The 21,005-nt window shown below is 44.8% G+C and overlaps 1 protein-coding gene across 1 annotated transcript; it reads left to right on the forward strand.

The window, feature by feature from the left end:
• Positions 1-14,362: 14,362 nt before the first annotated feature.
• Positions 14,363-20,686, forward strand: PAQR9 (progestin and adipoQ receptor family member 9). The gene has a single exon (XM_082840276.1). It carries the CDS (start codon positions 14,677-14,679, stop codon positions 15,808-15,810), a length of 1,134 nt encoding a protein of 377 aa, XP_082696402.1. The 5' UTR covers positions 14,363-14,676; the 3' UTR covers positions 15,811-20,686.
• Positions 20,687-21,005: the final 319 nt, after the last annotated feature.

The following is a 21,005-nucleotide window of genomic DNA, read 5'->3' on the forward strand; positions in this document are numbered from 1 at the left end:
TGCTGTCACTGCTATTAGAGGAAAGAAAGAAAGCTTCTTGGGTAGAAAGTCCCCTGGAGAAAAAGAGCCGGGTTGTCTCATTGATTTCCTATTTCTGGGAATACATTCATTCATTTATGAATTTAACAGGTATTTCCTGCACTTCAGGTGCTGTACCAGGTGCTGGGAATAGAGAGGCAGCACAGCTGGACAGGGACCCACCCTCATGGAGCTTACAGACACATTTGGGATGAAATTGTGATGTGCTCACCACTTTCCTTTGGAACAACCAAACGGAGAGCAGTTGGTGAATGAAGAATCGGTTATCTCCACTTCTAAACGAACAAATAGGATCTTTTATCATTAAAAGACCTGATAACAGTATAGTACAGTAAATTCTGTTACTACACATAGGAGAGACCTTTTCCAGTTCAGTTCTGTATCCTGTTTCCCTCTACCGTATGTTTTCTAAGAATCAATAGAAACAGAAGCAGCATTTCTTCTCTGCCTTCTCTCTCAGGCTGAGGTCAGCCTTGGGCCGAGGCCAGCATAAGTCAGCTTGCCCAGCACCAACTCTTACCTCTGCCTTGAAGCTGGCCTTGCTAAAACCTTGATGCACACATGAAGTGTGTCTATCCAGGGTCCAGGGCAAAGATGGGGTCATGTCCCTGTGGAATATGGGAGGTGAGACCTATGTGGGCTTTGGGTTGACAGGGCATTGAGGAGGGAGATCTCGGAGGTTTTTGCAAAAGAAATTTGTCAATCATGTCAGAAGCCACCAAACTGTTCATATATTTGATCTCATAATTCTGTTTTGGGGAATTTATGGCAAAGAAACAATGTAAAATAAAAAAATGGCCAAAGACATTCTCATAATAGTGCAATTGGTAATTATGATAAATTCTTAGCATCCCCAGTACTTCCAGTGGGGAACTGTGATATAATCTGGATGAAAGATTACAGAGGTATTAAAAATGGAAAGGATGTGTACTATGTTAATTCATGGAAATATCTACATTTAGAACAGAAGACGGAATTCACACATGGATTATAATTATGTGAAACATCTGTAGGAATATTGAGAAAGATTAGAAGAGCATTTAGACTATTTCTAACGGTTTAGAATTTAATTCGTTTTTTTCCCCAGAATTCTCTATTTCTAAAAAAATGCTTTTATGCAAATAAAAATAAATGGCAACTGACACATCGACATACACAAGCTACTCTTGCCAGACTTAAAAGGGAAGCACAGAAGCAGTTGTCTGCCTGTTGGGATTTGTCGGTCTGCCCACCGCCAACCTCTCTAGGACTGAACATGAGAACAGGTGCTGTGGTCTCCCCACCTCCTGACGGATCGCCCTGATGTCAGCTACTCAGACTTACAAGTGTGCATCTCAACTCCTCCAAATTTCTGGTTGCTGTGCCGTGTCCCTCCTCAGGCTAGCTAGATGCCTAGCTACCTGCCCTAAGGCTGCCTGCCTGCCTGGACTTATCTGTCTTCATGTGTTCACGCGTACTCCTCGCACTGGCTTCCTCCCGGCACCGTCAGGGGAAACTGTTCCCCTAACACTTAACCCATCCCCCTGCATGTATCTGGACCGTGCCCAGATGTCCACCCCATTACTAAAGTTCATCCCTTTATATCTCAGTGGCTTTTTATTTTCAAGGATCTCTACTAAAAAATAAACACTCTTGAAAGCTCTACCATCTTAAACTAGTGTTTTGTAATATCTGTGGCTGTGTTTGTTTTTCCTTGACTAAGGTTTTGGGGGGAGGGCATAGGAACAACAGTAACAGCTACACTTTATTGATACCTAGTCTGTATCTAGCACTTTTTATGCATCAATCTTCCCAACAAACTTGCAAGACAACATTACGGGTTCCCTTTGCAGATCAGAGAGGTTAAACAACTTGCCCAAGGTCACACAGTCGATATATAACAAAGCCATGTTGCAAGCCCAGGCCATATGATCTAGCAGTTTCACTCCTGGGTATATACCCAGAAAAGATAAAAACTTTAATTAAAAAAGATACACACAGGGGCTTCCCTGGCGGCGCAGTGGTTGAGAGTCCGCCTGCCGATGCAGGGGACACGGGTTCGTGCCCCGGTCCGGGAAGATCCTACATGTCGCGGAGCGGCAGGGCCCGTGAGCCATGGCCGCTGAGCCTGCGTGTCCGGAGACTGTGTTCCGCAACGGGAGAGGCCACAGCAGTGAGAGGCCCGCGTACCACAAAAAAAAAAAAAAAAAAGATACACACACCCCAATGTTCATAATAGCACTATTTGCAACATCCAAGACATGGAAACAACCCAAGTGCCCATCAACAGATGAATGGCTTAAGAAGATGTGGTATATATACACAATGGACTATTACTCAGCCATGAAAAAGAATGAAATTCTGCCATTTGCAACAACGTGGATGGACCTGGAGGGTATTATACTTAGTGAAATAAGTCAGAGAGAGAAAGACAAATACTGTATCTTATCACTTATATGTGGAATCGGAAAAATAAAAAACAAATGAATAGAACAAAACAAATAAGACTCACAGATGTAGAGAACAAACTAGTGGTTACTAGTGGGGAGGGGAAGAAGAGAGGGGCAAGATATGGGTAGGGAATTAGGAGGTACAAACTATTAAATATAAAATAAATAAGTTACAAGGATATATTGTAAAGCACAGGGGATATAGCCAATATTTTATAATAATTTTAAATGGAGTATAATCTATAAAAATATTGAATCACTACCCTGTACACCTGAAACTAGTATAATATTGTCAATCAACTATACTTAAATTTAAAAAAAAATTTTTAATTAGTGTTGTGGTCCTAAAAGCTCTTTAAAATTTGCAAACCTCCAAGCATTTTATTTTATTTTATTTTATTTTATTTTTTTTCTCCAAACATTTTAAATCAGACTTTCAGGAAAAGGATCTGTTAAGTTCTAAAAGCTCAGGCCATGGGGAAAGAGGGTGTAAATTTTTTATATCTCTGTGGCACTATATCCACGCTGACATTTGCTTCTTTATCTCAGTTAAGGTGAAACCATGGTGAGACAATCCTAAATAGCTTGTGCAGAGCTGCCCGGGTGCAAAATGATGCTATTAATAGAAGAGATTTGAGGAATTCTCTTTGATACAAACTACTTTGTTAGAATTGACCTTTAAAATTCAAATCAAAGCACTTGTAAGTCTTCCTATCATAATAGCCCACGTTATATGTTGTTTCTTTCCAGATAAATGACTTGTCCACCGAGTGAACAGGGCTCTTTCCAGAGGTTCAGCTGAGGGGAGTGGTGAGAGTGGGGTGGCATGCCTCATTTGGGGGCTTTGTTGTTAAGGTCCCCAAGTGATTGATTCTGAAGTGCAGATACCACAGCCCTAGTCACAGGTTCTCAGCCAACAGCTTTCGTGTTTTCTATTTTTGGTTTAGCTTTTCTGGGTTGTGGAGATCAGTTAATTAGAGAAGAGTCTGCTTGAACAGGGTCAGTACAAATGTTCTGAATTGAGCCTAACTCTGGACTTAGAAAGCCTTGGAAATGGGTGTTTTTAAACATTTCACAAATGTTAATTAAGTGCCTTCTATGTGCCAGGCCCTCTGATAGGTGCTGGGGATACAGCAGAGAGCAAAGTTCCTGCCCTCACAGAGCTTATATTTCAGGAGGGGAGAAAGAATGAAGAAGTATATATCATGCCATATATTACACAGTGTCAGCTAGAAAAATATGAAGAAAATAAAGCAGGGCGAGGAGGCAAAGAGTGACGGGGGCTGTCATTTGAGATCGGATGGGTGGCAGAGTTTTCTGAGAGATGGTGATGTTGATCAGAAAACTGAATGAAGGGACAATGTCAGGGCAGAAGGCATCTGAGGCAGAGAGAAACAGCAAGTGCAAGGGCCCGGGGGCAGCTGTCAGCCCAGCAGTGAGTCAGGGAAAGGTACCCTTTCTTCTGGGGAGACAGCCCACGGCTGGGCCCAGAGTGTGGCCGGCAGATTACAGGCTGCCCGTCAGACCTCCCTGCCCCTGCTGCCAGGCTGTGGTGCAGGGGACAGCTTGTGCACAGCCACACGGAGCCTCTCCTGGTGGCACACGCTTTTAGAGGGACAGCAGGAAGGCTGGTGCAGCGGATGAGAGAGAGGATTGAATGAGGGAACATGGTAACTAGCAACCTCTGTCTTAAAAGATGAGTGATGTAGATTAAAAATCCCTTCCTTCTGTGAGCTAACCACCAACCACATGGGACAGGATTTAGGAGCCCCCCTCCCCCCGACAAGGGACTCCCCTCCGTCCCCCACTGGGGCGATGATTTTCTGCCATCAACCATGAGGCTGACGTAGAATTTAAGAACCACATCAGCCCTAATACAATACCATTTCAATTTGGAAACTAAGGCAGGCTGTTTCCATGCCCCTCTCACACAGAGAAATCCTCTCCTCCCTCCCAATCATTTTACTCCTTTTATAGTATTTGTACCATGCTTTGTCTCTCCTGAGATAAAACATTCTTCCCAGCAAAGTCAAAAGATTCTTGACATAAGTGTAAAATCACTACCGGTTTTTAAATTACCAAATAAAACAAGAAAAACAGCCTTTCCTCACCCCTTCTTCCATCTCTAATCCCCTTTTTTATGAGATTTTCATTTCCTACTTTATTTCTGAATTGTTTAAAACGTCTTACAAATTTATGGTTTTGACAAGGCCACATCTAATTACTCGATATTTGTTTTAATTTTGTTTAATAATATGAGAAAACAAAGTGTTGTGTTGACATCTACTAGACCTGGAGTAGCCTGTCTCCCCTAAGTTATGGCAAAGGAATTTGATGCCAGTAGATAGAATATATGTACATTACTGAAGGACCTGTTAGAAATGTTAATTGAGGATTTCCGGTGCAGTCTGGAGCTTGCAATATGAGATAGAATTGTAACCCGAAGAGTCATTCCATTCCCACCCCACTTCCCTTCCAACACTGACCCAATTAAATAAAGTTAGTATAATCAGGAAGCTTCCAAAACATAGGAGTGGACATTCACGCAATTTAAAGTGGAAAACAAAGTCAGTTCCATACTCTTGCATTCAAAGCTGTTAATTAGAAGTGATTGTATCAATTTACATTCCCACCAACAGTGTAGGAGGGTTCCCTTTTCACCACACCCCTTCCAGCATTCATTGTTTCTAGCTTTTTTGATAACTGCCATTCTGACCCGCCAGAGGTGATACCTCATTGTAGTTTTGTTTTGCATTTCTCTAATAATTAGTGATGTTGAGCATCTTTTCATGTGCCTCTTGGCCATTTGTATGTCTTCCTTGGTGAAATGTCTATTTAGGTCTTCCTCGGTGCTTTGCGATGACCTGGAGGGGTGAGATAGGGAGGGTGGGAGGGAGACTCAAGAGGGAGGGGATATGGGGACATACGTATGCATATGGCTGATTCTCGCTTTGCCATGCAACAGAAACTAACACAGTATTGTGAAGCAATTATACTCCAATAAAGATCTATTAAAAAAAAAAGAAGAAAAAGAAGAAGTGAGCCTGGGCATTGGTACAGTAAAGGAGAAATCAGAGAACAGAGATGCAAGCCAAGGGACAGACAAACAAATAATCCAGGGATGACAGTTCTCTTTGAGATGAACAAGTGTGGATGACTCATGACTCTGTTTTCCATAGTTTTCTTGCCAGATGGTGCTTAACCCTCACCCCAGCCCTGACCTCCGTGGGTGGGGTGCAGGTGTCTGTTTAGCACATTACTTAGAAGTAAAAACATCAGAAGCTTAATGGTGTTTGAAGCAGCATTGAAATGTTCCTTGTTTCAAAATGGCTGCGTTAAATAAGTAATCACAAAGTGGTTGCATTAAAACATTGTGGACCCATTTCCCCTCCAAGTGAGAAGAGGGATGATTCTGACTTCTCTTTGTTGTGCTCCAACTTGCTCCTCTGCCTTTCCATGCCTTGAGCAATAGGTACCAGCTATGTGCATAAGTGGTGTTTATTATTGCTTGTTAAATAAACAACTGGCCTGTCTCCTGAATGCTCACTATAGATTTATTCAATAATCCCTATCCAGCACTGGGTTATCTCTAATCAGTGAGTTAAGTGTGTATGAGAATGAGGTATCTAAAGCGGAGTTTGGTGGAAGTTTGGAGGAGCAGGGAAGGGACCAAGAATAAAACAAAACTAATGCATTTTGATCATAGAATTCTCAGAACACATGGCTCAAAGGAAACATGCCACTGGGTGACCAAGGGACTACGCATGTTCCTTAAAAAACGCTCCTTGTCGGGGCTTCCCTGGTGGTGCAGTGGTTGAGAGTCCGCCTGCCGATGCAGGGGACGCGGGTTCGTGCCCTGGTCCGGGAGGATCCTGCATGCCGCGGAGCGGCTGGGCCCGTGGGCCATGGCCTCTCGGCCTCCGCGTCCGGAGCCTGTGCTCGGCAACGGGAGAGGCCACAACGGTGACAGGCCTGCGTACCGCAAAAAAAAAAACAAAAAAAAAACGCTCCTTGTTCATTGTATAGAAATGAATTAAGTGTGTGGAGGAAAGTCCTATTATTGGTAACCCCACATTCTTGTGGTTTTCACATGAATGGGGCACAAGGTGAGTGTAAGATCACACTCTTTAAAAAATCAATATATGTAAGATACGATACCTTCAATTAGTTTTGTGATTGGTCCCAAGATAATTATGTTGATAAATATTTTCAACAAATAGACACTGAACCTCAAAGAAAAAGAAAATCATTACATTAAAAAGCTAGATGTAGGGCTTCCCTGGTGGCGCAGTGGTTGACAGTCCGCCTGCCAATGCAGGGGACACGGGTTCGTGCCCCGGTCCGGGAGGATCCCACGTGCCGCGGAGCGGCTGGGCCCATGAGCCATGGCCGCTGAGCCTGCGCGTCCGGAGCCTGTGCTCCGCAACGGGAGAGGCCACAACAGTGAGAGGCCCGCGTACTGAAAAAAAAAAAAAAAGCTAGAGGTACAAGTACATGAAAAGATGTTCAACATCACTAATCATCAGGGAAATGCAAGTCAAAACCACACTGAGATACCACCTCACACTTGTTAAACTGGCTATTATCAAAAAGGTAAGAAATAACCTGTACTGGAGAACAGGAAACCCTTGTGCACTGTTGATTGGAATGTAAATTGGTACACCCACTGTGGAAACAGTATGGAGGTTTCTCAAAAAATTAAAAATAGAATTACCATATAATCCAGCAATTCTACTCCTGAGTATTTATCCAAAGAAAATGGAAATGCTAATTCGAAAAGATATCTGCACCTCCATGCTCATTCCAGCATTATTAACAACAGCCAAGATATGGAAACAACCTAACTGTCCATAGATGGATGAATAGATAAAGAAGAGATAGATAGATAGATAGATAATAGATAGACACACCAATGGAATATAATTCTGCCATAAAAAAGAGTGAAATCTTCCCATTTGTGACAACATGGATGGACCTTGAGGACATTATGCTAGTGAAAAAAGTCAGAGGAAGAAAATAACATATTCAGGGGCTGGGGGTGGGCAAGATGAGTGAAGGGTGTCAAAAAGTACAAATTTCCAGTTAAAAAAATTAATGTCCTCGGGATATAATGTACAGCATGGTGACTACAGATAATAACGCTGTATTGCATATTTGAAAGTTTCTCAATGCAAGAAAAAAAATTTTTTTGTAACTATGTATGGTGATGGATGTTAACTAGACTTATTGTGGTGACCATTTCACAACAGATACAAATATCAAATCATTGTGCACCTGAAACTAATATAATGTTGCATGTGCATTATGCCTAAATATTTTTTTAATTTCTAAAAAGAAAAAAAAACTAAATGAAACCATAGCAGAGTATTTTCCTTTCTGTATTAATCAATCACTGTAGTCAATAACATTGTACTAAATGCAAGGATCATCTCTGAAATCACAGAATCTGCTATTGGCCTCTTTGTAGAGATCGAGGGTATGGCAAGCCCCCTGGTAACAGCAGATGTTAATTGTTTACAGGAAAATGCTCTTTGTATGAAATGTACCTTCCAGCTATGGATAATCAATACGCAGCTGACACATACCGCACGCACACACGTCTTATTTGGCATCATTCCTTTCGGGGACTTTCTAACCAGATCCAACCAGTGACCACATTCAATGACACTTATGGTTGACCTTTAGGCCAAGATGTAACAGTGGCTTTTTTTTCATCAGTTGTGCTCATTTAATTATTTACAAAGTTCTCCAACAGCAACCATTTAAAATGCTTAAAATGGAAGGGGAGACCATATGAGGTAATAGGTGCCTTTGCTGCAGATGTTCAAGGCTGGCTACACCATAGCCTTGCTGGGGACAGTGCCCCATAAAGGAAAGAGTGGGGAGTTTGGAATTAATAGTTTGACTCTGGCTCTGCCACCCAACTGCTTCACATCTCTGAGCCTCTGATTTCTTGTCTGAAAATGAGGAGAGTGGATTTACCTTACAAAGAGTATTCTGAGAATTAGAGATAATATAGGTAAAGTGCCTATCCCCGTACCTGAATACAGTGAATGATCAATAAACTGAAACAACTATGATAAATGGGAAGAGAGGTGGACTAGATGACCAACTCTGTAGATGACCAAAGGGTTACAGGACAAGCCTATTCTAAGAGTCTAACCTTTTAAAGAACTACAGTACTGAAAAGAATTGCCCCAATCACAAGTACGTGTTGAGTACTTACTATGTGCAAAGCACTGTGTCTCAAGGAAAACTGTCAATAAATAATGAGGAGCAGGGCTTCCCTGGTGGCGCAGTGGTTGAGAGTCCGCCTGCCGATGCAGGGGACACGGGTTTGAGCCCTGGTCTGGGAAAATCCCACATGCCATGGAGCAGCTAGGCCCATGAGCCACAACTACTGAGCCTGCGTGTCTGGAGCTTGTGCTCCGCAACAAGAGAGGCCGCGACAGTGAGAGGCCCGTGCAGCGCAATGAAGAGGGGCCCCCACTTGCCACAACTGGAGAAAGCCCTCGCACAGAAACGAAGACCCAACACAGCCAAAAATAAATAAATAAATTTTTTAAAAAATAAATAAAATAATCAGGAGCAGGCACTCAGTCATCTATCTTACACACTTGTATCACTGTTTCTGAAGTTAAATGAATGGAAGCCACCTCAAAGGCACCACCAAAAAAGTCTCTTCCCCAAAGGATAACTCTGAATTAGGGTGAATGTAACATGTAAATACGAGGATTTTACAGGAAGACAATACGGGCTCTAGTCAGGAAACAGAAAGGGCAGAATTGGGAGAAATAACTCCGGAATGGAGACTGCATTAGCTCAGGAAAGCTATGGGAGGGGCTGAAGGCTTGGGCAGGGCTAATCAGAGCCTAGGGACTGTAGGACGACAGAGGGTGACTCCGAAACACCCTTTCCAGCAACCTGAGAGGCAAGAAAGGGGAGTCCATCCTGGATCTGGGACAGGGGATGGAAGCAGACTGGACAAACAAGGGCAATGGACTCCAGGGCAGAAGTCGTCAAACAGTTTCGATCGCGTGCCCTTTACCTGCCAGTGTTTAGATGCTCCCCACGATCCAACGTATTATTTGTTAAGTTACCTCCATGGGTTCCACGTTAAGCGTATTATACAACCTTCTCAGAGTATGGACATTCAGAAGGATGAGATCTATTGAAACAGAAGTTGCGACATCTTATTCTTCACCATCATCGGTCTTCTTGTGCAGCCCACTCTGGAGACCACTGGTAGAGAGCAGGTGAACTTGTGGAGAGAGGGGCATATGGAATCGTCACTCCCGGCATAGAACCTCAAAAGGCAAAAACACCCTCAACAAGGCTCCCTTAGCTTTCCTTCAAAAGAGACCCCTGTTGGGAATTCCCTGGAGGTCCAGTGGTTAGGACTCCACACTTTCACTGCCGAGGGCGCAGGTTCAATCCCTGGTCGGGGAACTAAGATCCCACCAGCCTTGCAGTGCAGCCAAAAAAAAGAGAGAGAGAACCCTGCCACCATGTCAGTAACCAGGCAGGAACGGTGCCAGGTAAGAACTCAATCTCCCACCACTCTCTCTCTCACTTTCAGCCCTCTACCCAGGCTTTGGATTGCACTTTGCCCTGAAAAAGTTGCCATAGTTACACCTGATGCCACTGCCAGAAGTTTTTCCACCATAAGGAAGCTGGGACCCTATAACCTGGTAGTGACCACATCTGACATGGAAGTGATTGTTTGTTTATTTTTAATTTGTATTGAAATATAGTTGATTCACAATGTTGTGTTAGTTTCAGGTGTACAGCAAAGTGATTCAGTTATTTATATATATATATATCTTTTCTTTTTTAGACTCTTTTCCATTATAGGTATATTGGAAGATACAACATATTACAAGATATTGAGTATAACTCCCTGTGCTATACAGTAGGTTCTTGTTGGTTATCTATTTTTTAAACATCTTTATTGGAGTATAAGTGCTTTACAATGTTGTGTTAGTTTCTGCTGTATAACAAAGTGAATCAGCTATATGTATACATATATCCCCATATCCCCTCCCTCTTGCTTCTCCCTCCCACCATCCCTTTCCCATGTTATCTATTTTATACATAGTAGTGTGTATATTTTAATCCCAAACAGCATGGAAGAGTTTGGATGATAACATTACGACTGTTTTCAATTTGAGGAAAGAGAAGCACTTTGTTTAGACTGTATATTCTAAGGAGAGGAACCAAACCTTATAGAATTCTCTTCATACAGAGTCATGGGTGCATTTAAGCACTGGGTCCATAGTAGGTTTCGTTTGGTTGGTTGATTGATTTTCTAAAAATGAGACTAACAAAAAAATTACTTCCTCCAAAACCAGGTGTAGTATTAACAAATATCATAGCATATTTTTTTCTGCAGGCTTTACAAATATCTCATCATCTTTATTAGAGGACATCACATTTGCTGGGGAATTTTTATATATGCTTCATCTTATTACTGCAGCGAGAAACACAAATAAACTTATAGTTGGTCTATAAGAACATCACCAAAGCAAACCACAAGGGCAAAAGCCATTTGTCCTGCTTGCTACAATTCCTACCTATGACTGCATTTTGCTGCCAGGATCCCTCAGCATCCTTCGTAGAACTGCGAAAAACACACTTGTAGCCTCGGTTTGACAAGATTTCAATTGGGAGAACTAGCTGGTTTCTGCCTCTAAACGCTGGCACTGGCTTTCCAATGTAATACCTGGTGACTCTTCTCTATCAGGAACTTGGTAGTTCTGGTTACCTTAGAGATGCCTTATCTCCCAGTGCACCTTCAGGGAATGGCAGCCAGCCCACTGCTTCTATCTGTTTAGCCAAGCCCAGGGGACGGAATCGTGGTTCTCACTGACAAGAGGCAGTTCGTTTACTGGACTTAAAATAAACTACAAAAGTCAGCCTTTGCAAGGTTTGCGGAACACAGTTTTACATCTCAAAAACCTTAAGAAAAATTAATTCTATAGATTGGTAGTAATTAAGGAAAAATCATAGTTTTTGCTTTTTTTTTTTTTATAAATAAGTTAGGTGGATTTTGCAGTTTCCTTAGTTCCTTTTTACTTGGACTTGTCAAGGTATAGCCAGGACACCTGTTTTGGCTGGCATCAGAGAGCTTTCGGGAACACCACTTCAAGGCAGCAGCTGACTTTGTGCCTCATGTGCGGTGGGAGACGCGTGAGAAAAGAGAAAAGCAGAAGTCACAAAGACTTTCCGAAAGACATGAGAATGTTATAACAGATCTTTTGACTTTATAAAATACTGAGTGTTTTAAAGAACACCATCTTTTATTATAGCCAGTCTCATCACTCTTAGTCATCAAGATAAATGTTATTCCATCTAGCCAGAGTTTTTTCACTTTCATTTAGAGTCAATTCCATTATTTCATTTGATGTGAACTTTCTATTATTTCTCCCGATTATGTAAGTGAGCTGATTATGCAACTAAGAGGTTGGTAAATATGGGGCTTATTATAAGATCAACATTTTTCTACAGCTCAAGTTGTTTATGAAGTAACAAAGAGAATAGAAAAAAAAAATTTCTTTTCCAGTCTGCCCTGGATTCAATTTTATCATTCCCAGGTTTGATTTATAAATGGCTGAATCTTAATCCCTTTTACAAATTAGCCTGGATCCTTAGTCCAGATGTGAAAGGAAATTAGGTTTTGCTTTAAAACAACAAGGCTGGGCTTCCCTGGTGGCGCAGTGGTTGAGAGTCCGCCTGCCGATGCAGGGGACACGGGTTCGTACCCGAGTCCGGGAAGATCCCACATGCCGCGGAGCGGCTAGGCCTGTGAGCCATGGCCACTGAGCCTGTGCATCCGGAGCCTGTGCTCCGCAACGGGAGAGGCCACAACAGTGAGAGGCCCACGTACCCCAAAAACAAAAACAAAAACAAGGCTATAGACAGTGGCAAAACAAAATACTAGTTAAGTAACTACGGCAAAATCTCTTTTATTTAAAATCCATTAATAAGGAATTTGTGATAGTTCAGAAAGGCTCAAGACCCAAGTGTACCTTTGGTCTAGTTGTGTAAGAGTTTGCTAAAGCAGTTATTAATGGAAAACACTTTTTTCAAAGAGAAAGCGGAAACTTCTAAAGGGACTGTTTCTAGTACCTTTAAGTAATTTTAGACATTTACAATACTGAATGGTTTCTTAGTTATAAATAATTCTTATCCATAACTTAAGTCCTCTGAGCCACCACTAAGTAAATCTTCCTTGACATACCTACAGGATTTGTTATAGTGATGAAGGTGGCCTTTCACTTATAAAATGAACATGAAAGGCTTTCCTCAAATCAGACTATCCTTCCCTACTAGTTTCTTCTGAGCAAATCAGGTTGTTGGATGTTCTGCTTTAAGTACACAAGATCCAGAAGCAGCTTGCTGGGTTCAAATCCCCCTTCTGCCAACTGGGCATATTATTCACCGTTGTGGTGCTTCCACCTCCTTACCTGCAAAATGGGAAAAATAATAATACCTAAAAAATTTTAAAACTGTAAAGCACTTAGAACAGTGCCTGGTTCCTTAAAGGTTAGCCCTTGTTGCCATGACACTATACAGCAGGTCAGTGATGCAAGTCAGACTCAGTCACATCCCCAAGGCATCACTAAGAGAAACTTCCGTGAAATGATAAACATTTTACAGGAGGCAGGTTTTTTAGCCCCTCTTTTCACAAGGCTTACGGGCATATTTTCACAGCGCAGTGCATCACAACTGTTTTCCATTCTTCAGTCTTCCTTTCTTCTGGGCTCCAGCCACCCAACTTAGCTTGCCAGGTACTTCTGCTAAATTATGCATAAGCTTTTTCCAAGCCACCCCTCCGAGTCTCTACGAATTCGTCTCCGTTCTCTTTTCAGTTAGGGCTAGAACGCACCTCCTCCTTTTAGTCCTCCGTCATCAACGGCCCCCACTTATGATCAGCCTTTGACTCAGGCGCAGCTCTGCTTGGGAACCCCTTCTTAATAAATTCCTCAGATCGTTAGAGGCTTTCTGAATCGCCTGGTCTTCACCTGAAAATTTTCATTAAAACGTGGAGTTTGAGCAGCCCGCTCTGAGTTGTAGGACTTTGGGCTCCAAACAAAATTCCTAGTTAAAGACACAAGAACAGGAGCACGGGTGAGCTGCGGCCCCCGAGGCCTGGTGAGCGCGACCACAGGCCAGTTTAGAGGACCGTTCGTTTGGACCGGACAAGGACGAAAGGAGGTTAGTGACGCACCTGAATAAGTCCGCTAGACGAAAGGAGACAAACTAATGCTTGATATGGTGCTGAGACTGAGGACCGCGTGCGCGGGCGCGCGCACACACACGGAAAGAGAGGAGCAGTCCCAGGTATCCGACAATGACACGCCCCGATCCAGACATGGCCTCAAAGGCCCCCGATTTCCGGAGCGCCCCCGCCCCCTCCGGAGATTACTGTCAGCGCATCCCTCCGCCCTGCCCCGGCTCAGGCGCGCCGGCTGCGCTCCTCTCCCCTCCCCCCGCGGCCGCAGCTCCCCGCCCCCAGCGGACGCTTTTCTCCAGTGTCCTCTCGAACGCCCGCGTGGCTGTCGGGTTTCGAATCCCCGCGCCGACCCTCGCCCTCGGCGCGGGCTGCTGAGTCGCGGGCGCAGCCTTTGGTCCCCCGCATCAATCATTAACGGGCCAGCTCGGGCTTCTGCGACCCGAGGGAGGGGGGATGGTACGGAACTCGAGCCCAGGGACAACTCTATCCCCCGAGGCCGCCGCGAAACACTAGCCAGAGAGGCCCCCGCCCTCCCCCAGTGCGCCCGTCCCTCCCTCCCTCCAGCGCCTCAGCTCCCACATCCCCGCCTCCCGCGCCGGGGGCGGCTGCTGCTGCGCCCGCACCGCGCGATGCCCAGTCACCGCAGCAGCGTCGCCGTCAGCCGCGCCGCCACCGCCGCTGCAGCAGCGCGGGCGGCCGAGAGCCGGTAGCAGGGAGCCTGGGGAAGGGGCCGCCGAGCCCCGTGCGCTCCTACCGGTCGCTACGCGGCTGCGAAATCGATGACTATTTTTATTTACTTATTTGTTTATTTTTTAGGAACGGCTGCTCCAAGGCTCAGGTCTTCTCGTGAACCTGCAGCGACGCCCCCGGCGCGTGCACAAAGGCTCCGACGGCAGCCGGCGGGGACTGGCGAGCGCGCCGGAGCCGGCGCCAGAGGTCGCCTGTGCGCGCCCTAGCCAAGCCCCGGGCACCATGCCGCGGCGCCTGCAGCCCCGGAGCGCGGGCACAAAGGGCCCGCCCGGCACGACCGCGGCGGCTTCGGAGGCCGCCTCACGCCCCCACCCCTCACCCTCCGGGGACGCTCCGGCCTCTGCCAAGCCGCTGCTGCGCTGGGACGAGGTGCCCGACGACTTTGTGGAGTGCTTCATCCTGTCGGGCTACCGGCGGCTGCCGTGCACGGCGCAGGAGTGCCTAGCCTCGGTGCTGAAGCCTACCAACGAGACGCTGAACTTCTGGACGCACTTCATCCCACTGTTGCTGTTCCTGAGCAAGTTTTGCCGCCTGTTCTTCCTGAGCGGCCGCGACGTGCCCTTCCACCATCCGTGGCTACTGCCGCTGTGGTGCTACGCTTCGGGCGTGCTGCTGACCTTCGCCATGAGCTGCACGGCGCACGTGTTCAGCTGCCTGTCGCTGCGCCTGCGCGCAGCCTTCTTCTACCTGGACTACGCGTCCATCAGCTACTACGGCTTTGGCAGCACTGTGGCCTACTACTACTACCTGCTGCCCGGCCTGAGCTTGTTGGACGCCAGGGTGATGACCCCGTACGTGCAGCAGCGCCTGGGCTGGCACGTGGACTGCACGGGCCTCATTGCCGCCTACCGCGCGCTCGTGCTGCCCGTGGCCTTCCTGCTGGCCGTGGCCTGCACCGTGGCCTGCTGCAAGAGCCGCACCGACTGGTGCTCTTATCCGTTCGCGCTGCGCACCTTCGTCTTCGTCATGCCCCTGAGCATGGCCTGCCCCATCATGCTCGAGAGCTGGCTCTTCGACCTGCGGGGCGAGAACCCCACGCTCTTCGTGCACTTCTACCGCCGCTACTTCTGGCTGGTGGTGGCCGCCTTCTTCAACGTGAGCAAGATCCCCGAGCGCATCCAGCCGGGCCTCTTCGACATCATCGGCCACAGCCACCAGCTCTTCCACATCTTCACTTTCCTCAGCATCTACGACCAGGTGTACTACGTGGAGGAGGGCCTGCGCCAGTTCCTTAAGGCGCCGCCGGACGCGCCCACCTTCTCGGGCACCGTGGGCTACATGTTGTTGCTGGTTGTCTGCCTGGGGCTGGTCATCAAGAAGTTCCTCAGCAACACCGAATTCTGCGGTAAAAAGTGAGCCTCCGCCTTGGAGGAGGCTGCCGGCTCGCTCACCTGTTTGTTTGAAGTTTCTGTTGTTGGTTTGTTTTCACGTTTTGTTGTGTTTCCTTCTTTGCTCGAGGAGGGTGCTGCAAAACCACAGGGAAAAAGTTCAGTGCGACAAGGGCTTTGGGAGAGTGCACTCAGTGCGCTTAGGGCTTTGGGAGAGGGAGGTGAGGCAAGCAGGAGGGAGAGGGCGGCTGGTTCTTGCCCCTGGAAAAAATGCAGGTGGTGTCTGTGACATCCAGGGATTCTTCTAAGGCAGCGCGAGTAGAACCCCTCATAAACCCCCAACCAGTTCGATCTTCCAGTCGTCTTCTCTGCCAGAGGTAATAACGAGCAGCCCTTGTGAGGTCAGGCATGCAGTAAAGAGGGTAAGTAGACAGAATCCCTGGGTACTTCCGTTTCAATGTGAGGAATGCTTGGATTTGTCAAAGAATAGAGCTTTGTAGGAAAAGAGCACAGAGACACTAACCCAGGGCTTAACCTGCTAGAAAATGCATGGAATGTGAACACACGTTAATTATTTCAAAATGTTTCTTAGATGTTAGTTAAATAGTAATATATACAATGATTTTTCATAATTTATGGAAGCCTGTGATCTGCACTGAAGTTTCTTTATCATGTAGTTTGGAATCTTGCAGCTCTTCTGCATTGCATATACTTGAACTGGACATCAGGGCAAGCTGCTTGAGAGTTCTCAGCTACTTTTTTAAACAGTATTTTTTGAAGGCCTGTGTGTGTCATGATACAACTGTGAATTATTCTACCTTAGGGACTCTGGTTAAACTATTGGGAAGGAGCTAAGTGGTTTGTATAGGTCCCAGATTGCTATTTACTTATGTGTTCCACAAAACCCGTCCTGTTTTTCGGTTTTGTTTTTAATCTGATTCTCTCTTTCTCTACTGATTCAAATTGCCACTGGAATAAATGTGCCTTTTGAAGCAATGCCCAAATGACTGGTCCTCAAACATAGTTTCTTGCATGGGGAGAGCAGTAGGTGTAAGCTTTTCTTACTTTATTGCAAATCAAGGTTTAACATTCTCTTCAGGAGGGAAGGAAGATGGTATGGGTTGTAAGTTTTTGGTAGGACCAGTAGTGGCTTCCTAGGACTTGCAGAGCATTTGGCTTCTCTTACAAGGAGAAGAAATCAGCCTACTAATGAGGCTGTGGTTCCTAATGCTGCCATCGGGGAAGGTGAAAGGACACTGTTCTAGACTGAGCCCGTCTAGCCTTGCTTAAAATTAAAATCGTAGTATTCAGCAGTAAATATGGCAGTTGTAATGTGAAAGTCAGGAGTATGTTGCTTGAGTTATAGCTGAAAATTTTGAGTTAAATAAGATGACCTTTGCCTAGTTAAGCACTGAACTCTCATTTGGATCCAGACTATGGAAGTGAATGGCGGTCACCCTAAATCGTTGAAAAATTAGGGAAACACGCTCCTGAGATCCTATCTGACAGCCACGTTGGCCAGTGTTACTTAAGACATTTCTCATAAACGTTATCCTGGACTTGAGATAGCAGCTCTAGACTAACACAAACCACTGAGGTGGCTTATTTAAATATTTATCACACTTCTTGACACGTCCTTTGGGTGAAGAGCCAGATAAGTCATTGAATGGGGAAGTCTTGACTTCATGGTATAATTTAGATCAAGGACAGAAGGTAGATGAACACTTACCTCAGCACTGGTAGGCTGGTGGTCCTGCCAAGATTGCTCTTTTTGTTTATGCTTTTAATCACTACTGTACTTGTAAACAGAGAGGCTCCGGTACAATTCCCTGGAGGAACCAGTATCCTTGTGTGTTAATTGCACACGGAAGTTAACTTTATATATGTCTATATTTAACTTAGGAGATCTCTTAACGAGATTGTAAATACACTTTGCACATTTGCTGATGGGTGTCAGTGTCTCATGTTTGGCAAAGTGCAAGGAGATTCCTGTTAGGTTACAGGGACTGAGAGCTGTGCCTGCCACGGATGTTAATCCTCAGCTGTAACTTAATTCAGTACATGTATTCAAGGACAATTGTGGCAATCAGGCTATTTCCACATGCAAACTCATTTGCATGTCATTGTTGTCTCTTTTAGAGCCCCCAAAAATGTTGGTTTGGAAGCTAGAAAAACAGGTTGAGGAGCATTTTGGATCTTCCTTGTAAAATAGAAGAAACTCTCTAGAGACAGCCTTCTAAAAAAGGTTGATGAGTTTGAGAACAAGAAATAAAGCCTCTATTTGTCATTTTAAATTTTTGTTGGCGATCTTCCAGGTCCTCAAAGAAAATTCTCTTCTTGCCTTGTGTCTTTGTCCTTAAGCAGAGGCCACTTAAGGATAAAATTATACCCATATAATTTTCAAGTGATTATGATGCATGAGCCCAGTAAGATGACACACTTTTCCCCTGGAAGGTTTCAGCAAAGTGAGGACTGACTTTCCTTCCCTTTGCTTCTTCCTTCCTGCACGTTCCCTTTCCCATTCCATCTTCATTTTTATATACCACATACAGCACTGACAAAGGACATTCTAGTTGAAAACATTGGTTTGGCTTTACCTCATGTTTCCAAATAGGTACCGTATACACTACATAAGACCGGGGTTGATTTGTGAGGCTATATATGTTATTTGCTAAATGATACCGGATTTCGGTCAAGATAAATGATGATATTTGAGAATCAGCAAATATTTACTCAGTCTCCACATTTGCTTGGAACTCTCCAGGTATATTATATATTTCAGGGGTAATATGACAATCAGAACAAAATCGCTTTTAAAATATTTTTTCACACTCTTCATTTTGCCACATCCAATTCAGTCAGTTTATTGTGTTCAGCTGTTAGAAATGTAGGACAGATGATAAGTAAGAATGCACTCCCTTATCTCTGTACAACCTATTTCAGCAGTAGAATTTTGAAGCCCGTTATGTAATGCATTTTATTTTTACTCATTAGTCATGATCTGGATGACATCTCAAGGAGCAGCATCAGAGAGTCATGCCTGGGAAATGAGGGTGTTTGACTTCCATGCCTGTCACCCTGTGGGTTGGTCTGTGGAATTGACTCAGGCTGATGTAGGCGGCTAAGGGGAGGTTCCTTTCTTCCCTGCCATTCTTGTATCTGCACCTTCAGGTGAAGAGGGTGACCTCGCAGAGAGAGGAAATGAGTTCTTCAGTCATGTCATGACTGGCTTGTAAAAACAAACGTGATCTTTTCCCCTGGCCATACACTTTCTGTAAATAGCCCAGGAAGAAAGCCCAGGGCTTCAGAGCTGGCCAGAGTGGCCTTCCCATGTTTCCATTCATAAATCCTGCCTGTAAGTGATCGCAGTCAAAAACCATTTCACTTAATTCATCATCCTACTTCAGGGGAATCATTTTGAAGAATGCAAAATTTGAGGATGGAGGTGATTTTTATAACTTTTTCTGATTTGGTGCTGAATCTGAGAGCTAACAGCAATAACAAACAGGGATTTTAATCTTCAGATCTCTTCACAGCTTGATTGAATCTGCACAAAGCTATAGTGGGAGACAGGTAGGCGTTATCTCCACTTTAAGGTTATACCGTTGGTCCAAGGTGGCAGAATTAGAACGTGGAGACGGTTGTGTGCTCAATTGTGAGTGTTACTAGTTTGCATGGCTGTGATGCCTGGCCTATCACACCGACACTAATTGGATATCTATATATTTTCCCCCTTTCATTGATTACCTTATAATTGTAAAATAGCGAGATTAGAGATGACTATCCTTGAATTTAGGTTATAAAATTTTAAACAAAATGTTATCAGCTGCTTAAGTACTTTCTGTCATCTTGGATTGTTCTTCATCTGCTGAAGTCTGCCACTGCCGACTTCACTCTGAGTTGATTTTCACTTGCTTGTTCCTGTAATCCGTTTAGTGATCATTAGCAACCTTCTGCATGTAAGATGCTGGGCAAGGAACCAGCCATATTATTATAGCCATTACCCTTTTATCTGCTGGTGGAACAGAGGTGGGAGCACCAGAAAGGCCCTCTGGCCGGGGATCCCTGTCCCAAGCCACTGAGTTTGGTTCTTTTCTCCTATTAGCCTAAGAGCCATGCATTCAATTCACATGCTAATTCACGCACAATCGATTTCATTCCTTTTTTTTTTTTTCTGTCTGCTCCTAAGCCTCTGTGAATTTTCTTGGTAAAAATAACTAGAAAGTTTAATGCATAATCCAGGTGAAGGGAGAGCAGGCATATGTACAAAGAGTTGAAAAATTTATCATCACTGCTAATTCATAAAGATCACTTTTGGAAGTTTCATGGTTTTAAACCACTGTGAAGCAAGGTTCATCCAAAGTGCCTAAACCGTGATATCATTAAGTGTCTGCATTTCACAGATAGCATATTTAAGTTTTTAAAAATGTGAGCTTAAATGCTTATATCTCCAAAGATTAGCTGAGATTACCTAATGTTCTTTAGCCTTTTTCCTCTTTTCAGGTCATTGTGTTGTAACCTATGAAACCTGTTTTAGAAAAAAATTAATCTGGAGAAAACTACATAGAAAAAATACCAGATGTGAAAAAGAGAGGAAGCAGGCATGGGAGAAGGGAGAACAAGGAGGATTAGCTTCACACAGTTAGAATGGGGCAAGTTGAACTATGGACAGTTTTGCCTGAGTTTTGCATTTTGTCCCTAGAATTGCGTGTGCACTCCCAGGGCATTAGTGCTCAGATAGGCAGGCGAGGAATTCTGTTTGGCAGCATGACCACATCCTGTAGCTTATGACCTGAGCACAAGTGCCTAGGTATATTTTGAGTAGCAGATGTACTCCTGGTTTACGTCTTTAATTTGTCTCCATAAAATTAGGGCATAAGGCAAGAAGGCATGAGGGGATAGCATCAGCCAATTGTAAATCACCTTTTTTTTTTTTTTTGCGGTACGCGGGCCTCTCACTGCTGTGGCCTCTCCCATTGCGGAGCACAGGCTCGGGACACGCAGGCCCAGCAGCCATGGCTCACCGGCCCAGCCGCTCTGCGGCATATGGGATCTTCCCAGACCGGGGCACGAACCCGTGTCCCCTGCATCGGCAGGCGGACTCTCAACCAGTGCGCCACCAGGGAAGCCCTGTAAATCACCTTTTGATCATTTTCTTGAAGGATTGCCAATATTCTCTGACGTATATCACCTGACAAAAAGCAATCAAGTCTAGTCAAACTA

This window comes from Leucopleurus acutus (assembly GCF_964270905.1).
Source record: "Leucopleurus acutus genome assembly, chromosome: 5".
In the NCBI taxonomy this organism is placed as follows: domain Eukaryota; kingdom Metazoa; phylum Chordata; class Mammalia; order Artiodactyla; family Delphinidae; genus Leucopleurus; species Leucopleurus acutus.